We start from the raw sequence: 18,317 nt of genomic DNA, 5'->3' as shown, positions 1-18,317 counted from the left end.
GTTCAAGTGGAGCAGAGCAGAAGTGGTCCACTTCTAGACTGCATACCTTGTAAAAAAAAAAAAAAATATCGAAGGACGCAGTATGCTTCCAGGGGTATTATATATTTATCTAGATACACTGAGCTGGCTTATACTGTGACATTCCTGACAGTTGTTTCCCATCAAGAGCATTTTAAATATAGAACTTCAGCTTTAAATTCATAAATTCTTCCTCAGCAATAGAGCAAATCTACGGCCAAAATACTGGTTGTGTCTCCTTGCTGAATTACTGGTCAATCATGCAAAACAAGAGAGTTACAACACAGATGGAAAGAAAATCAAAAAGAATTGAAGTGGCATTCCAAACTAAACAAAACTCAATGTACGACTGGCTGGATTCCTCAAACTGCACATCCACAATCAATAATACACACACTACAGTCCTTGTCAGTGTGCTACACCTTGCTATAAAACACAAGTGAATTTGTCTTTCCCAGCTACTTTGTTGTACACTCTCAGTCAATTTTGACAATTTGGTCACCGCATTAAAGCAGCCTTAAAAATGGCCAGATTGGCATTAAAATTCAGATATATGCAACAAAATCTGAAGACACTTCCTATTGTTTTTTTGTCTAAAAATGATTAACATTGGACTGAAAAAGAACTTAAGATCTTTATCTTTAAGCAGTAGCATCAATGAATCACATCTGCAAACCAGAGACTTGCCAATCTCTAAAATCTCTACAAAATATCAAACCCAATAAGCATTAAAAAATGTGCATATGTTGAGTATTGGATACCCTATATAATGGTCTAATCCACAATTCAGCTGCACAAAGCATTACATCTGTCATGCGAACCTATTTGCCATAACATCTTTGTATATGGTAATGATCATCAAATGGTGACGACAGCTCTTCAGTCAGATTTCAAAAATTTCATACGTGATAACTCCAGAGTTTTGGAACAGGATGGATGCATTCCACATCTGTTTGGCTTGGGAAGGTTTGAATTCATGTTGATACACTGTGAATGAATTCAAAACAGTGGGAAACAAGCATTTCAAAACCTCCAAGATTTTAATAGTTGACTCCATTAGCGTCAGTAATTTAACTCTTGGCAGACGCATTTTATTGCTCCAATGATGTAACTGTTACTTTAACTAAGGAAAGAAAAACTTGGAGGTAAAAGTATCTTCATTCATTAGCCTGCATGATATTCTTAAATGATGAAAATGAAAGTCTGCGTTCCTTGACTTACATAATGTAGCAACAGTCTTCAAGCTGCAGTATTCAAAAAACTAACAAAGATCCCTTTTATCAATAAAATGGCAAGAAAAGATCAAATAAGAAGGGCAGACTAGCAAAAGTTTCCCTTGCAAGCAAAGGGCGTTTTAAAATGATAAAACACAGCTCAGTATGATTTTTTAACTTCAGTAATAAATCTTATATTTAAACTTGTAGACTTTTTTCACTTTAGCTTAACAAATTAAACATTTTGGTACTGCTACAACAGCAAGTAAAATAAACCTCCAAATCATGTCTTGGCTTCGTGTAATTCACAACACCAAGTTTGGATTAATCATATTGTGCAGCAGCCAGAACCGACCACACCTATAACTCAGTGACAACGTGTCACCTCCATATCAGAGGGATTTTATATCAAGACTTGCTCAAGAGACTTTAAGTATGTAGTTGGTACTTCAGTGCAGTATCATGGGAGCACTGCAGTTTTGGATATTCAATTTTAATGATGAGACATTAAACTTTAGTCCTATCCACCCTCTTAGGTGGATTTAAAAGTTCTGAGGTACTTTTCAAAGAGAACCAAGAGATTCCCCAGACAATATTTAGTTGACAAATCAACATTAGAGTTAACTTAGGGACACAAGAATAAGTTGGTCGTTTGCATCGCTACTACTTCTTAACCCCAAATTCTCAGTGTCAAAGCTAGCTACATGCAGCTGGCTATGTTGGGAAGGCTATATATAACTCCTAAAACAGATATCCGTTCTGAACCCGGAGATGAGAAAAGATTGCCAGGCGGACAGAGGATGCAAGGCTGTCTCCCTGAAGAAATGCAACACCTACTGAACTCCTTTGAATCTCTAGCTCTCATCTGCTCAAAGTGCAGGAGGAGTATTACAAGGGTTACTTTTGGAATCTCTGGCCCATGATCACTCAAAGTGAAGCTGAGGTTTTATGATAGTGTTGAGAAACTTAAAGCCACGAGTCAGAAGCTTGCATAATCAGCAATGGGAACAGGCCATCTCACAAACTGCCCACCCAAAGTTGGGAGCCATTGAGGGTTTTCAGGTTCAGAAACACTGATAAAAGATTCACCAGAAATCTCAGGGCATTGTATCCATAGGTTGTGCGATATATTGGAGAGGGAGTCAGGTCCTAGGCATTTTCTGAACATTTGCAAGACAAGCATAGGAAGCTGTTGAAACATTTATCCAGAGTACATTTATCAAGCCTTACTTTTACCACAAATTAGAGAACAACTTGGACGACTGATTCTGGAATTGGTGATCAGCACAGCACTTGTTCCTGAATAGTGGTATGCACTAACTACTAGCATGCCTCTCCAATCAAAATCACAGCGCACTGGCAACTTAAACATTTTGCATGCGCCTGGAACCGACTGAGGTTGCCAACATCCATCAGGATCTCTTCAGAAACATTGCCCCTGAGCACATTTAAAAAGTTTGGCAAAGCAGTTCCTTTATTTACATACTTCAAAGAGAAGCAATGAACATTGTGGTTATACCATATTAATCTTGGACCACTGCGATTATTCTACTTTTTGGCATCCCTTCTAAGTGTTTTTTTAGGTTTCCTGTACCTGTAACACTGGTCAGAAAAGACATTTAGATGTCATGCTGGTAAATCAAGATAATATTCCATTATATGTGGTTAGGCAACTACATTCCACACAGATTTCATTTAATTTTATTACAGGCACCATTGTGGAGCCATGCAAAGAATAACCGAATGTTACAGCATAAGAAAAGGTTATTTGACACAACAAATCTACAGCAGTATTTTCTCTACAAACAAGAATTAGTTAGATCACAGAACTCAAAGCTGACACTTCTGTATAAGCAAAATACTGCAGTGACTGGAAATCTAAAATGGAGAAAATGCTGTGAATACTCAGCCAGTCAGAGAGTATCTATGGAGATGGTCTGACTTGCTAGGTATTTCAAGCACTTTGATTTCATTTCTATATTCCTGTTCTTCCAATTACCATACCTGCAGAAGTTACTAAATAATGAATAAAAATATTTGTAACAATGCAGAAACCATCAAAACTTTATCAGTAATATTTTTTTTTACTGGATTTGATTAAATTTCTAGAGTTCATTGGCTGGATAGTTATGTAAGCTAGATCATTGGATGTTTAAAAGGAGGTGGCCTATTCCTGCTCCTATTTTCGTGTTTATAAGTTATTTCCATTTTCTTCTCACTTCCACCAAATTTTAATTAGCTTTCCATTTTAAGTAGTTATAATACATTTTTTTTATTTATTTATCCAATTCTTAATCCTCAATCTGAAGCATTGTGTAGTTTCAGTACCATTGCAGTTGCAAATACTCTTCTTTCATCTCCATGGAATGTTTTTGTAGTGCGTTTACTTCAGAGATTATCTTAAATTTGTGCCATTTTATCTATCGCCGTGGGTTAAAAATAATTATTTGCCTCATAACTTCATAATCTGTAAATTTCCATAGGATCACTCTTCGCCTTCTAAATTCAAATTAACTAACCATTGTGCGGAAGTACTTCGAAATTAGCCTCCAAATGATAATAGTTATAGAAGAATAGCAAGAATTTACATGGAAATAATCCGGAATTGGAAGGTATCGGAAATACATTTTCAAGTATCAGGAATAAAATGTGCTCCCCATTATATCATTTCAGTAAGCAAATAACACAAATACAAAAAGTTTTATGAAAATAGCCTACCGCATTTCCTTGACAACAGGGTTTATTCTAATGATAACAGAGTTCTAGTTGAGAAATTTAAAAAAAGTTTTAAACTTAAGTTTCTAGAAAAGCATCAAGTGCAGCTCTCCTTATAATATTACCTCTGTGATAATGAAGAAGTCATCGCCTGGTTCACCCTGGACCACAATTTTCTCCCCATCTTCAAACTGGACAGGCTCTAGAGCATCAGCTACTGTCAAACGCTCCCATTTATCCAATGATTCTATAAAATGTAGAATAAAACACTGCATTTCATATGGATTATCAGTTAAAGTATCTTGAGTAACTGGCTTGAATTTTGTAATAATGACAGCAAAGCTACCAAAAATTTCCAGCAAATTAGGCAACATATGTGGAGAAAGGATAAATATTGCACTCTCCTGCTGCTAAATTATCACTTTGAAACAAGATCATGACTGATCTATCTCAAAACCATTTTCTTCCTCTATTCCCCATAATCTAAGATTCCTTTAATTTCCAAAAGGTTATCACTTTCTGCTTTGAATGCAATTGAGTGAAATCCCGCAACCTTCACAGGGTAGAAAATTCCAAAGTTTCACCAACATTAGAGTGAAAATATTTCTCCTAATTTGAGTCGCAAATAGCCTACCTCTTATGTTAAGACCGTGACCTCTGGCTCTCGATGACTCAATCAGGGGAAACAGCCTCCCAATGTCTACCCCATCTAGCCCTCGGCAAATTTTGTATGTTTCAACTAAGCCAATTGTTATTGTTCTACTCTACAGAGAATAGAGGTTTTGTTTATTCAATTTCTCAAACATCAAACCTAACATCCCAAGAATCATGCAGGCAAACCGTTACTCCACTTTTTCCCCAGCAGCTACATGTATATTTTTTTACAAAAGGAAACCAAAATTGTACAAGATACACTGGGTGTAGTTTTACCAAGGTCTTGCATAATTGTACCTGAACATCTTTACTGAAACCCTCTTTCAGTAAAGACCAACTTGTCACTTTACCAAATTTCTAGAAATACTGAGGTCAGATACCATCTGCCTTCCTAACTGTCAGCTTCAGTAACATTTAACTTTCAACAACATATGTACAATGCGGTCGAAATGAGTAGGAAGAAACTGCAGATGCTGATTTACACTGAAGATAGCAAAATGCTGGAGAAACTCAACTGGTCAGGCAGTATCTCTGGAGATAGGTGACGTTTCGGGTCAAGACCCTTCCTCGGACAGTCTGAAGAAGGGTCTCGACCCAAAACATCACCTATTCCTTTTCTCCAGAGATCTTGACTGACCCGCTGAGTTACACCAGCATATACAAGGCTGTCCATGTCCTTTTAAGTAGCAACATTTCCTAACTTCTCACCATTTATAGAAATAGCACTTCATATTTTTTTTCTGGCAATATATAAAGTCACACTTTTTTATACTGTACTCAATCAGCTACATTTTTACTCAAAACACTAAGTTTATCTATATCTCCATGAACGTTCCTTACATTCTTATCGCCATTCATATTCCCACAAGGTTTAGTAATGAACAAATTTGAAAGTGTTACATAGATTTCCAGTAATTTCTGTTTTTATTTCAAATTTCCAACAATTGCATTTTTTCAACATTTCAATAACAGCAATACTGACACTGTTGTCATTATTCTCTGTAAATGATTACAACTTCAGGATTTGTAGTTGTAATTTAACAATGAAATGCCAAAGTTACTATTGGCAATTTAGCATGCCTTTACAGATAGCTGTTTGTACTCTTCTCCACTGAAATCAGGGGAAGCCATTTGAATTGATATGAATTTTAGTCACATACTATTTAATATATTTATATTGAGAGGTATTAATTCCCAAGTAAAAACTTGAGGGGATGTGCAGACTGAACTAATCAGCAAAATGTTAAATATCTCCAATAACAATTACTGTTGAATATAAATACAATATAAATACTAGCTAAATACAAGGCAGATGGTTAGGAATTGAATTCCACTACATTTTTCTTGCTGCTGTGGACTGAAAATGTAACCTCCCTCTCTTTCATCCCCCACCACCCCAGGAATGAGTTTACTCCCTACTTCTATTTCTTCATTAGGGCCACACAAGATGAACAAGCACCTTTGGAGTTTTACGGGCAAACTTGAAACGTATTGTCCTGGGAAAGATCAGCCTACAGTCACCCTCATTCACACAGTGCCTAACACAATCCCACCCCAAATCACCCTACTCCCTGATCTGTTGAACTGAGACACTTCTCACCCTTCCAATTACCAACTATCCAAAATACGAGTCTTCTGACCCATCAACCCTCCCATCCCCACCAATCTCTCAAACAACCAGTCACCCAATCCCCCATGTCGTCATCCAAACTATCATTAGCCGTCCTGCCACCAGCAATCAAAGCATTTTCTCAGTCAGCTTTCCTTGAGTCTGGGACACAACCTGAGTTTGCAGCACAGGAGTACCAAAGGCTACACATCCAAATTATGTGTGCTAACATTTCTAAGCAGTAACAGTAATTCTGCGTTAAAGTGCCTAAAGGGCAGGATCCTCCAAAACAAAGGCATCTTTTCTTAATTAATGAACCAAGAAGGGTCCCAACCTGGAATGTCGCCTGTCCATTCCCTCCCTTGATGCTGCCTCACCCAGAGTTCCTCCAGCACTTTGTGTTTTGCTCACAATTCCAGCATCTGCAGTTCCTTGTGTAACCAATTTATTTTGTCTCACGAAGAATTATTTCAAACAACCTCATTCAATTTCAAATATTACAAAGGACTGTCATGGGAAAAGAGAAGATTTATTTAGAAAGTTCAACTTTTAAGAAATTGATTCCTCAAAAACTTGGGGTTATCAAAGTCATATTCAATATTTAAACCATATAGATATTGTATAATTTATTAAATTGAAACCATTTTTGCCTTTATAAACTTCCTAATATTAAAAAAATTACTCCAGACATCCGAGATCACCATGAAAGATATAAATGAAAACATTTGAACAATTAATTTTTTTAAATTCAGAACTTTGGTAAGAAGGTTAGTCTAATAAATTACAAATTTGATTAATTAGAAAAAAATAATTTCAATTAACTCGAATAAGTATATTTATTAACTGGCTATTTCTGAGATTCTCTTGATCTGTGATCTTGGTATTAAAAGCATCCATGTTACATGGCATACGGTGTCTCTTTCCCCTTTGATTTTTTGTTCTGCTCACAAAGAAATTAAAACTTTCCCTTGTAATTACTGAAGGATAGCATGACTAAATCCTTTTAAAGAAAAATAAAACACAATGCCAAAAATCAGATGATTTTTTAAGTAATCCTGACAAGACTACAAAGACATTAACAAGAAGCAACTCAATCCATTCAACTCCATTGTGTTAGTATGCTTAACCCATGTAGAACTACATAAATTTACACCATCATCCAGAGGTATAAATTTGCACATAATTAGACTATGACTAAACATTTCAGATGATGTCATGGATTAATATATACATTACCCTATTTTCAAGCCAGCCACATGTAAAACTACTATGTATATTATTTGCATTAAAAAACTTGAGTCAGATTAGATACATTAGCAGAGGTACAAAATTCCACTCATGGTGCTCAGTGTGGTAAAAGTACCAAAATGTCAACAATTCCACATTCTTTGTGTGTTGTGCTGCAGGGCTACTCAAGGTCAGCCACAGGATAATGTTTTTTGGACTGAGCAAAATGCTTCGGTATGAAGCCTGCTCTTCAGACAAGCTATATGTGTGGCGGCGACTAACATTAAACAGTTGTCAACTGACCCAAAATGGAGACCTTGCTCAAGAATTCTTCATACATCTTGCGCTTCCTCAGTGTACTACCCTGTTTAAAATGAAAACGTACAAAGTTAATAGAGGCATTTATTTCAGAAGTTACTATTTCTCATTTTCTGTTGAGTGGCTAAAACCAACCTGCCTACTATGTATATGTAATACATAAGCTTTGGAAAAGAACTTTGCAAAAAGGGAATTCATATCAACACCCTTTCCCAAAGATGACAAAAATACAAAATATATCTGCATAAATCTGCCTCCAATATATCTACAAATTTCATATAAAAAGTCCATACCAGAAAATAAACACAATAGCTGCAGCAAGATATTTAAAGTACACTCTCATGTAAGTACATAAAACAGTTTTGCTGGGCAAAGTATCTGTATACTTTGTGCATACTTAATAATGTTAAAAGAAAATAATTAAATTCATGAGGAGTCTTCAAGGGCACTAGGTCATGTTTCATGTGGAAAAAGGATCAAAATTAGAGAATGAAAACTCCCCTCCTACATCACTCGCAAAAGTCTTACACAATAAAATTGAACTTTAAGTTATTCAGTCATTCTAAACATCCCCTAATTATAGGGACGCTATATAAATTATCAGCATGACTACCATTTTCCTACTTTCAAAGGAAAAAAGGAATCACTAATTGTAATCTGCAAAACACCTGGTATCCTGTGAGATAAAAACAAAATTTGACTTAATACTCACCAAAAGCCAGAAGCCTTGCTAACCTTTAATTGTATATTCGAACAATAACATTCATTCAAAAAGGTCAGCAAATTATACAAAAAAATGAATGATTGTACAAGCTGCACATTCTAAGCCACATTAATATACTTATTTAAAAATGGTATGCCATCCATTGCTATTTTAAGCCTAAAAGGGATAAAGCACCATCACAAATAGTCACAACACTAACATTTTAAGTGTTATGAGACTTGACAGCTTCCACTCATCTTTTGAACCTGAATACCATCGAGTTATTCTGCACAGCTTTGTGCATATACATGGTTATTATTGAGGTTTCAGAACTGTTTTCTGCCCAAGGAACAGACAAAAGGACAGACAGTACAAAAACATCTCAAGAGACAATTCTGATCCAAAATCATAACAAACTGGTGGACTAAAAAATGCTAATGATTTTTTTAAACCTAAATGTGATATTTTTGATAAATTATTTAGGGGGAAAAAACTACAGAATAACAAAACACTGCCCTGATTAATGGAAAAGCACATTTGAAGTTAATTGCATTATCTTAGTTATATTTTTTGATACCTTTAGTTTTACAAAAAGATAAAAAATATTGCTTCTTACAATGGCTACATTTGCAACTTCATTTACAGCATTTATTTCATGTTTTATTATATACTTTATCTGGAGCACATATTAAATAGGCTAAATAGTGAGTAGCAACCCTTACCAAAGGTCCATGCCTCAAAAAGATAGCAAAAAAAGGCCCAGAGATATTGTTTACGCCAATTTTTTTTCTCTGAAGACAAATCACAACTGACATTGGAGATCACACATGCAATGAATTCCATGTCAACGTTACCACCATTTTCTTCCTCAATGCCACAACTGCGCATATTTCATGACTGTGACACAAACTTCTTCTTGCTGGGTTGTAATAAATGAAGCCATCCTCTCAATTGTAACTACAACATCTATCCTTTTTCCATTGATTGCTTCTTTGAATCCAGCTACCATGTCAGGTTGAACCAGACCACTCACAATATTGGTAAAAAAAATAAAACTGCATTTGGAATCCGAAACGAAAACAGAAATGCTGGAGGAACTCAGTGAGTTACGCAGCATCTGCTGAAAGACAAACCAGTTAGCGTTTCATATTGAATACCCTTCATTACAATTGAGAAAGGGGGAAGGCAAGTTTGTCCAGTTAATGCAGGATTACCACATTTGTAGCCACAGCATTTATGGCTGTTGAGTTGGGGGTTTTATTTTCAGTTATTGGTTACCTCCAGGAGGTTGATGGTGAGAACCCAGTCATGGGAAAGCCATTGCATTTCAAAATGGTTGATTAAACCCTCTCTTTTTGGAGATGTCACTCCAAGGCAAATTGTAATGAAGTATAACTCTGCAGCTGCTAATTTTTCAGTACTTCATGCATTCCCTGTTTTAAGCTGCCAGATCAGTTCTCAGTTCACCATCCCCCAAAGCTCTAAATTTGATACCCTTGTCTTTAATTCCAGGCATAGCTTTATCCAATATGTGAATTGCTATAACCCTGTCCATTCTTCCCCTGATAGTCCCCACCACCAACATTATCTCTTGATTCTGACATTATGTGCATACCTTCTTTCCTTTACTCAAACACTGATAGTAGAGCCTTAGGCGACTTGGGCCTAATATCAGCAATTCCTTTATTAAAGTAGCTCAGAGAGATTGAGCAATTTAAAAAGCACATCAAAAACTTTATTTCTCAAGCCTGTTTTAATTATATTATTTCCCTTACTTTCTTCTTTCCCGACATCTTGTCAGCATTCCATTGAGTGAATACCTAGGCGACATTTCACAGAATACACCCAAACTCTGAAACACATTCCTGGGGTTGAGAGAAACCCCCCACCACCACCCCTCTGCCCAATCAGGAGAGTAAAGTTAAGAAATTATCCCTGGAATGCTGCTGTTTACATTTCCATGAAAACTATCAAATACAGTAGTCTTATTTGTAACTATTTTGCTCCATTCATTTTTTTTGCCCCACAATGGAAAGAGTGAGCAAACTATTCCAGTGCTTCTTTCAATGATGTCAATTCAATCGGTTGCTTTAAATATTAACACATAAATCATCGGGTGGCACAGTGGTATAGTTGCTGCCTTACCAGCGCCAGAGACTCTTGTTCAATCCTGACTGCGGATGCTGTTTGTACGGAGTAGGTACGTTATCCCTGTGACCCGGAGGGTTTTCTCCAGGTGCTCAGTTTTCCTCCCACACTCCAAAGACATACAGGTTTATAGGTCAATTGATGTCAGTACAAAATATATTTAAAATATTGCCTAGTGTGCAGGATAGTGCTATTGCATGGGGTGATGGCTAGTCGGGGTTGATGGCCGAAGGGCCTGTTTCTGCGTTGGTTGATGGCCGAAGGGCCTGTTTCTGCGCTGTCTAAAGCCTAAACAAAGGGTAAATTATAAAACTCCAGAGCAAAATATTCATTTTCAAATGATAGATTAATGCATTTTAGACAATGTGTCAAAAAATGGTAGTATTTGCACCTGGATTTTATCCTCTTTAAATTTGTAATCAGGTTTATAAGTTCGACCTTTAATTCAAAGAATAAGAAAATGTTACCAATAAGTTTCACTTGACTTTTGTCCTTAAACCATCTTGTAGGTATGTTGCAAAACGTACCTTCAGCGGCGCTGCACGTCTGTCGCTGCCCGTGTGCGCGATTTTGGCGCCTTTGAGAGGGGGGCGGGTTTAAAACGCGATTTTCTCTAGGCTATTCAAATCGAGGTTGTTCAGCCTACTTAGTTGCTGACGAAAAATTGCTGCGAGGTTCGTTCGCTGCAGGTATTTTTAAACTTAATTGGTTAATTTAATTGTTATAGTAAGTTAAAAATCATCCTCTAAACCCGCGACCGCCGACAACGGGACGGATCTCATGCAGGGGACAACGGAAGGTAGGTTGTTTATTTTTACATTAAAAAGCGCTTCTTAAGATCCCTTTATACAAAGTTTTGTCTTGCGAGTAGCTAATTTGGGGCCCCATTAAATCCCGCAGTATTTTTCTGGGCATATGGGGTACAAATCCACCGCAATGGGAACGTTCCAAACCAGCGCGTTCCACAGGATCCCACTCAAAAGCTGATTAATGGCCATTAATTTACAGCAATTGAACACTAAATTCCTTCCATTTGGCCTATAAATTAATGTAAATGGGATTTAAAAATCATGTTTTATTGTGAATTCTTTGTGAATGTTATTTGGACACTTAGGCTATTTAAAAATGTTAATCTTATCTTAAGAAATGGATAGATGTTTAGATCTAGTAATTGAAGTTTGGAATTAGCTACAATTGGGTAACTCACTAATTATATGCTTTAATTTCAGGTCATCCAAGTAAGATTGTTTCATATTTGTTTCAGAATGCTTCAATCTATAATAACTGAAAAATTATTTCAGTTCTCTTAATTTTTAATAAAGCTATGGCCATTTCACTGTCCTCGATCACAGCTTTTGTGTTAAGTCAATGGAAAATCAATAGGGAACAAGATGCTAATTTCCGAGTATGGAAATGGCCATAACTTTTTTAATACTGAAGATATGAAAGTGAATTAGGTGTCAAATTAAACTTATTTTTGTGCTTTATCTGATGGGATAAATTGCAGACTTGATTTTTTAAATCTCAAAATGTTGTAACATTGCTACATCTTGGGGCTAAAAAAGTTTGAACCCAATCTATATAAAGGTTATTTGCTCTCTGTGTACATAAGCATACCCAGGATATAAGCTCAGAGCTACAAATGGCAAATCCAATACCTCTGTTTATTATTTATTGGAAAGCTAAAGCTGTTTACTATTTATTGGAAGGTTAAATTGTTTCCAAACTTTTCTATGTTCCATATTCCATCATTGTCAAATGCTTCCATTTAAATTCTCCCTTGCACGAGCCATCAGAGACTCATTTGTGTTGCAAGGCACAATGTTACACTAACAAACATTGCGACCAAAATAGCAGAGGGTGCAATAAATTGGTGTCAATCAGTAACATTTTACCACTATTATTAGGAAATGTAAATGATGGGCAATTACCTGAAACTTAACTAGTGCCAAGAAACAACAGTTAAAGAAACAGAACAGTCAACAAATGACTTTGGTTGCAACTTTGACATATTCTTTTCATTATTCAACCTTGTTGGAAGGAAGTTGTTTAACAGTGAAAATCTGCAGGTAATGACAAGTATCCAGACCAAAGCTGCAATGATAAATTCCGCAACACAGTTGGAACATGGTTCTAGGTTAATTTATAAAAATAATTTTGGGGGGAATCACCTCAAAAGGTGTTGGGGTACTGGAACTGTGAGAAAGGGTGATTGAATCAGTAGAAACATTCATATTTATCTCAATGAATTTATACATTATTTTAAAATATTTGTTCTAATTCTAAATTTCACGATACATATTTCATCAGAAGGTACTTTTATGCAAAACTAGGCATATTATTTTCCATTTTTTGATGTACTAATTCACTTTGTGTATTTTCTTATGTTGATAATCTAAAGGAACCAGAAAATGACATTTTTGAATTAGACGTGCAGATATAATTTACTCTTGTACATTGTGTGTGAAAATAGCATAATTGTTTGAATAGCCTCAACATTAAGCATTACAATGTTACTAAATGAACAAAAAATAAGTATATTGAAAGAAAGGAGACTGAAGGGAGACTTAATTCAAGTGTGCAAATCTATGAAGGATTTAGACAGGCATAAAATGAAACCTTTCTTTCACCTAATAATGAACTTAAAGGTAAGAATGCACATTTCAGTTAATTGATGAAAGAATTAAAGGGAATTTCGAAAATTTAAAAAAATCACCTAAGGATATTGCACAACCTCATTATATTTCAAAGGTACCTGGAAGAATGCTTGAAGAACCATAATGGTTATGGACCAAGAATCAAGAGGAAATGAAGAGGTCCATTTTTGGCTGGCAATAAATACAATGGATAGAGTGGCTTCTTTCTGTGTTACAATTTTCTGATTCCAACCTCTGCAAGCATACAATGTTAGACAATGTTTTGCAGATTTCAAGGGTTCAAGTATATGTAGTGTGGTCCCTGATCACGAACTTCTCAGTTTTCGGTTAATGACTAAAATAAATTATCAATCAACTCTAAAGCTGTCACAAATGGAGACTGATAACATAATACTGACCATTAGAATGCGTCTGTAGCTGTCCCTGTCGATTCCCCACAGTTTCAGGTCTGTCTTGGCCTTGACAGTTGCTGCTCGTGGAGTGCCATAAATCAGAGCAAGCTCTCCAAAACTACCTCCTTCTCCAATGTTTGTCACCCATTCTCCATTTACATAAACCTACGCAGAAAAATATAACCACAAATCAACTCTGATGAGCACATTCTTTTTTTTTCCTCTCCCCTAATCTTTGCCTAGGGGCAGTGATAAACAGAATGAAGGCTTAATGGTTTAGAGATTTTCTTAATAAACCTAAACTTTGTTTGTCTAACTATAAATTAAATATTCAAGTTTGTGCACAGCATTTCATGTCTTTTTTCTGCAATACAATTTGGGTTGGTTTTTTTTAACATTTCAACCTATTATTGTTTATTGAATCCCAGATATTTTGTGCATTCCATAATAATGGTCAAAACAAGCAGAATTATTATTTTTTTAAATCAGAATCACCAAAGTCCATGTAACTGATGTTATTTGTAAAACAATCTCCCAAGGCAAATATCTTAAGAAAAGAGCAAGTTTAAGATAACAGATATGAGCATGTGCAAGTAAATGCAGATGACTTGGCAACAGAAAAAAAATGTCCAGCCATCAATTAAAAAATTACGTTAGAAATTAAAGAGTTTGTGATGTTAGCAAAAAAACAGGAAGCCCAAGGAGAAAATTTATGAATTCAGAGCACCAAAGAACTGAAGAAAAAGGAAAGTAGAATACAGACATAATTTAAAAAAAAACATAGCAGACTGTAAAGACTTCCAGAGACATACAAAGAGGAAAAGATTAGCTAATGTTACAGTGGGAGAAATTATATCTGGGAATAAGGAAATGGCAGAGAAATTGAACAAATACTGTGTGTCTATCTTAACAACACACAAAATACTTTATGGAAATGGTGCAGAGCTTCATACAGGCCTACAGTAAATGAAGAATTCAAAGTGATTAGCATTAGTGAAAGAAAAAACGTACTGAAGAAATTAGTGGGACTGAAAGGTGATAAATCTTCATGACCTGATGACAGTTTGATGGTGATGATGACAGAGATAATGGATGCACTGGTTGACATCTTCCATAGATTCTCGAACAGTTCTCAGAGTGGGAGATAACACATGTAACCCCAGTATTTAAGAGTGAGAGAGAAAATGGGAACCAGTTAACCTGACATTAATGCCATTCATAAAGCTGGGAACAATTGCAATTGGTGTGGAAAAAATGGAAAATAACAACTTGATTGGAAGGCGTCAACATGGATCAAAGAAATGGAAATCATGTTTGTTCAATATACTGAGGATTTTTTTTCTGGTTTTAACAAGTAATTAAGGACAAACCGGCTGATACAGTTAAACGGTCCGCATCTTCAATAAAAGCACCACACAAGAGGACTTTAAACAATAATTATTCGCAAGATAGCGGGTGTAATATACTGATATGGATTAGAAATGTCTGACAGGCTGAAAACAGAAATAGGGATAAACTGGTCATTTTTGGATTGCATGGATCAGTGCTGGATACTCAGCTACTCAATCTGTAACAATGACTTGGAAGAGGGGATCAGAGTAATGTATCCAAGTTTGTAAAAAGCTGGATGAGAGTGTGGATTGTGAGGAGGATGTAGAGGCATTTGAGCAGACTACAGGCAGGTTAATGAACAAAAGGATGTGACAGTTGAATATAATTTGGAAAAATATGAAATTATCCACTTTGGTCAAATATTGAAACATTTAAACAGTGAATGACTGAAAGATGCTGTTTAGAGGGATTTGGGAATCTTTGCAGATGACTCACTGAAAATATTTCAAAAATAATTCAAATGATACATTTCATCTTATTGCAAAGGATTGAAGTACAAAGTCTAGATGTTTTCCTCCAATTTTACAGAGCTGTGCTGAAACCATTTATGGTTGTAATAACCATTTACAAAAAGAGAGGCTTGGTCCATCAAAAAGAGAACACACTTGCATTGAGCACAGCAACGGTACACCAGGTCCATTTCTGGGATGGCAGCTTCATTTCTGGAGAGATCAAGTAGACTGACTTTATACTTTCTTGAACTTAGATATCAAAAATTACTTACAAAATTCTCAGGGGGCTTGGAAGAGTATGTGGAAAAACTATGCTTCCCTGTTTGGCGTCAACAATCAGGTCAAGAAACAGTCTCAAATTAAGCAGAGGGCCACCTCAGGACTGTGATAAGTTGGAGTTTCTTCATTGAGAAGTGGTCTGCGGGGGTTCAGTTGATTATATTTAAGGCCGAGATAGGGATATAAAAGAAATGAAGGCTAGTGCAAGAAAGTGGCATTGAGATAAAAGATCAGCCATGAATGACAGAGCATGTGTGGGCTGAAATGGCTAGACCCGTTACTGTTTCTTTTGTTCTTCTGGCAAATTATTTCACCTAATCCACAACATGATGATCTGAGGACACAGGCTTCACATGAAAGGGTTATCTTCAACTGCATTATTTCAATAGACTTGTGGTTTATAAAAGTTTCTCTCTTTAGTATGGGGAAGCAGTTAGCATTAACTCATTCAAATGCTAACTAGATATACTAGTTTGTGATATAATATGAACAGTATGAAACCAAGTTGCGGGAAGCCTGAGAGGAACTGGTGGCTTGAAATTTTGGCTCTGAACGTTCTACATCACCAATAAGTTCTTTGCTTCATATAGACATTGAGAAATTATTCAAAACTCCATTATCAATGTGTCATTCTGTTATCAGGATAACAGCAGATGGACCTTAAATTATTTTGTATAACAATTTCTGTTTTATGTTAACTGCTAACTTGTCTTTGCAATAAATGTGCAAATTACCTGAATATTTCCAACATTAAATGTTTAAGTATGATTATAATTAACAGCTTTGTTTACCTTATTAGACTAATACATAATTCATCATAATAAGCTTATGTACAAACAGGCCAGTCCCATTTCATTTGAGCTGACCTCATTTCAAACAGTTAAATCAAGAAATAAAGCACCTGGAACAAATGGCCTCAGGGTGCATGTCCTGGTTTCAACAGACACTGATGGAAGTTACAGCAAGCGGTTAGATGTTAAATTGTTTCTTTGCAATGAATTACTAGTCCATCAATGGATTACCCCGACCCAACAGGTGCAGCTTGTTTAGTGAAACTCTGTGGAGGTCCATGCTGCTTACAGACACTCACCAATGCCAATGCCAGTGTATATGCATCTAATATCTTTATTAGTACCACCTTCCTTACCCTACTAACTGAAAATAGAAAACCAGTTGCATTTAAACCACAGTATTTCAAACACTTACATCAACTTCACCCTGATCGATTACATAGAAGTTGTCACCCTCATCACCTGGAAACAGAAACAGCAAATACAATATATTTTAAAGTTTAGATAACAAAGTTTAAGTCAACAATTCTTTCACAAAAGACTGCACTTTAGGGTGTTTTAGTTGCTTTGTCAAAAGACTACATCCATTAACAAGCTAAAGAATTTCCTAACAAGCGTTAAGAATATTTTAAGGCTTCCTCTTTATCTGATTGAAAAATCCTTTTTCTCAAGTTTCATAGAAAACGTTTTGGACACGAAATCCACGAATCCCTCAAGTTCAAAGTCTCTAAACCTTCAAAAGAAGAGCTTTATGGTTATTGGGTTAAGACTTCAAATGTCCAGTTTAATCCACTTCCACTTAGCCCCACCTTTTTTTGTGATCCATCCATGTTTCCTGAGGAAACAGATTTAATATTTGGTGGATAAATATTTTCCGGCATACATAAAAAGCTCAGATGCGTAAGACTAATCGGCCTTCAGAGAACTGGTGCAGTCTGAATGGAGAATTTATTTTTGTTTTATTTTGGTTCATCTATTATGATATGATTCAAACATATATCTTAGCAACCATTTGCATAGATGCAATTTCTTCGAATAGCTAAAATAAATTAATACACACATTTATCTATGTTTCCTCACAACTATCTTCCTGCTGACAGACAAGTACAGATAATCCTCATTATAACAGGCCTTGGGGTCCGGGGGGGGGGGGGGGGGGGAATGGAATTTGTTATTGCCAATTGTCCATTATAACCAAGTAAGGTATTCACTCCAACCGCTCCAACCGATATATTTCCTTTTCAGTTTCAGGCCACAAGCTTGTGACATCTATTTAACCTCAGATATCCTAATTTCTAATTAAACAGTATTTTAATATATTACATGCAATATTTTGGGCTATAAAGTCAGCCCTGTCTATTACGAACCTCTTTATAATGGATTTCAGTTATAGCGGATGGGCATACCCACAGTAATCGGGCACCACTGTCTTGTGAAGCAATTGGTTTGATCGACACATGTGCAATGATACTCTATTAAACAATGTATCAAACAGCCTTTAATATTTTTAGCTTGCAGTAATAAAAATACATTTTTAGCTGCCAAAAACGTTGTATTTGAAAATAACCTGTTGTTTCATGAAGTGACCGCTAGGCGGTTGGAGTGAATACCTTACTTGGTTATAGTGGACAATTGGCAATAACAAATTCCATTCCCCCCCCCAGACCCCAAGGCCTGTTATAATGAGGATTATCTGTACTTGTCTGTCAGCAGGAAGATAGTTGTGAGGAAACATAGATAAATGTGTG

The 18,317-nt window shown here is 36.0% G+C and overlaps 1 protein-coding gene across 2 annotated transcripts in view; it reads right to left on the bottom strand.

The window, feature by feature from the left end:
- prkar1b (protein kinase cAMP-dependent type I regulatory subunit beta) overlaps positions 1-18,317 on the bottom strand; it is a 99,489-nt gene that overhangs the window by 25,393 nt on the left and 55,779 nt on the right. For both annotated transcript variants that reach the window (XM_033040544.1, XM_033040545.1), the window contains 4 exons: positions 16,985-17,031; positions 13,662-13,820; positions 7,741-7,801; positions 4,073-4,194 (listed from right to left, as the gene is read on the bottom strand). In XM_033040544.1, the coding sequence (XP_032896435.1) occupies positions 4,073-4,194; positions 7,741-7,801; positions 13,662-13,820; positions 16,985-17,031 (389 nt within the window). The remainder of the gene's footprint in view (positions 1-4,072; positions 4,195-7,740; positions 7,802-13,661; positions 13,821-16,984; positions 17,032-18,317) is intronic.

Source organism: Amblyraja radiata, chromosome 22 (assembly GCF_010909765.2).
Source record: "Amblyraja radiata isolate CabotCenter1 chromosome 22, sAmbRad1.1.pri, whole genome shotgun sequence".
Taxonomy (NCBI): Eukaryota; Metazoa; Chordata; class Chondrichthyes; order Rajiformes; family Rajidae; genus Amblyraja; species Amblyraja radiata.
Note: the sequence above shows the minus strand (reverse complement) of the source record. Positions and strands in the feature narration are given on the sequence as shown.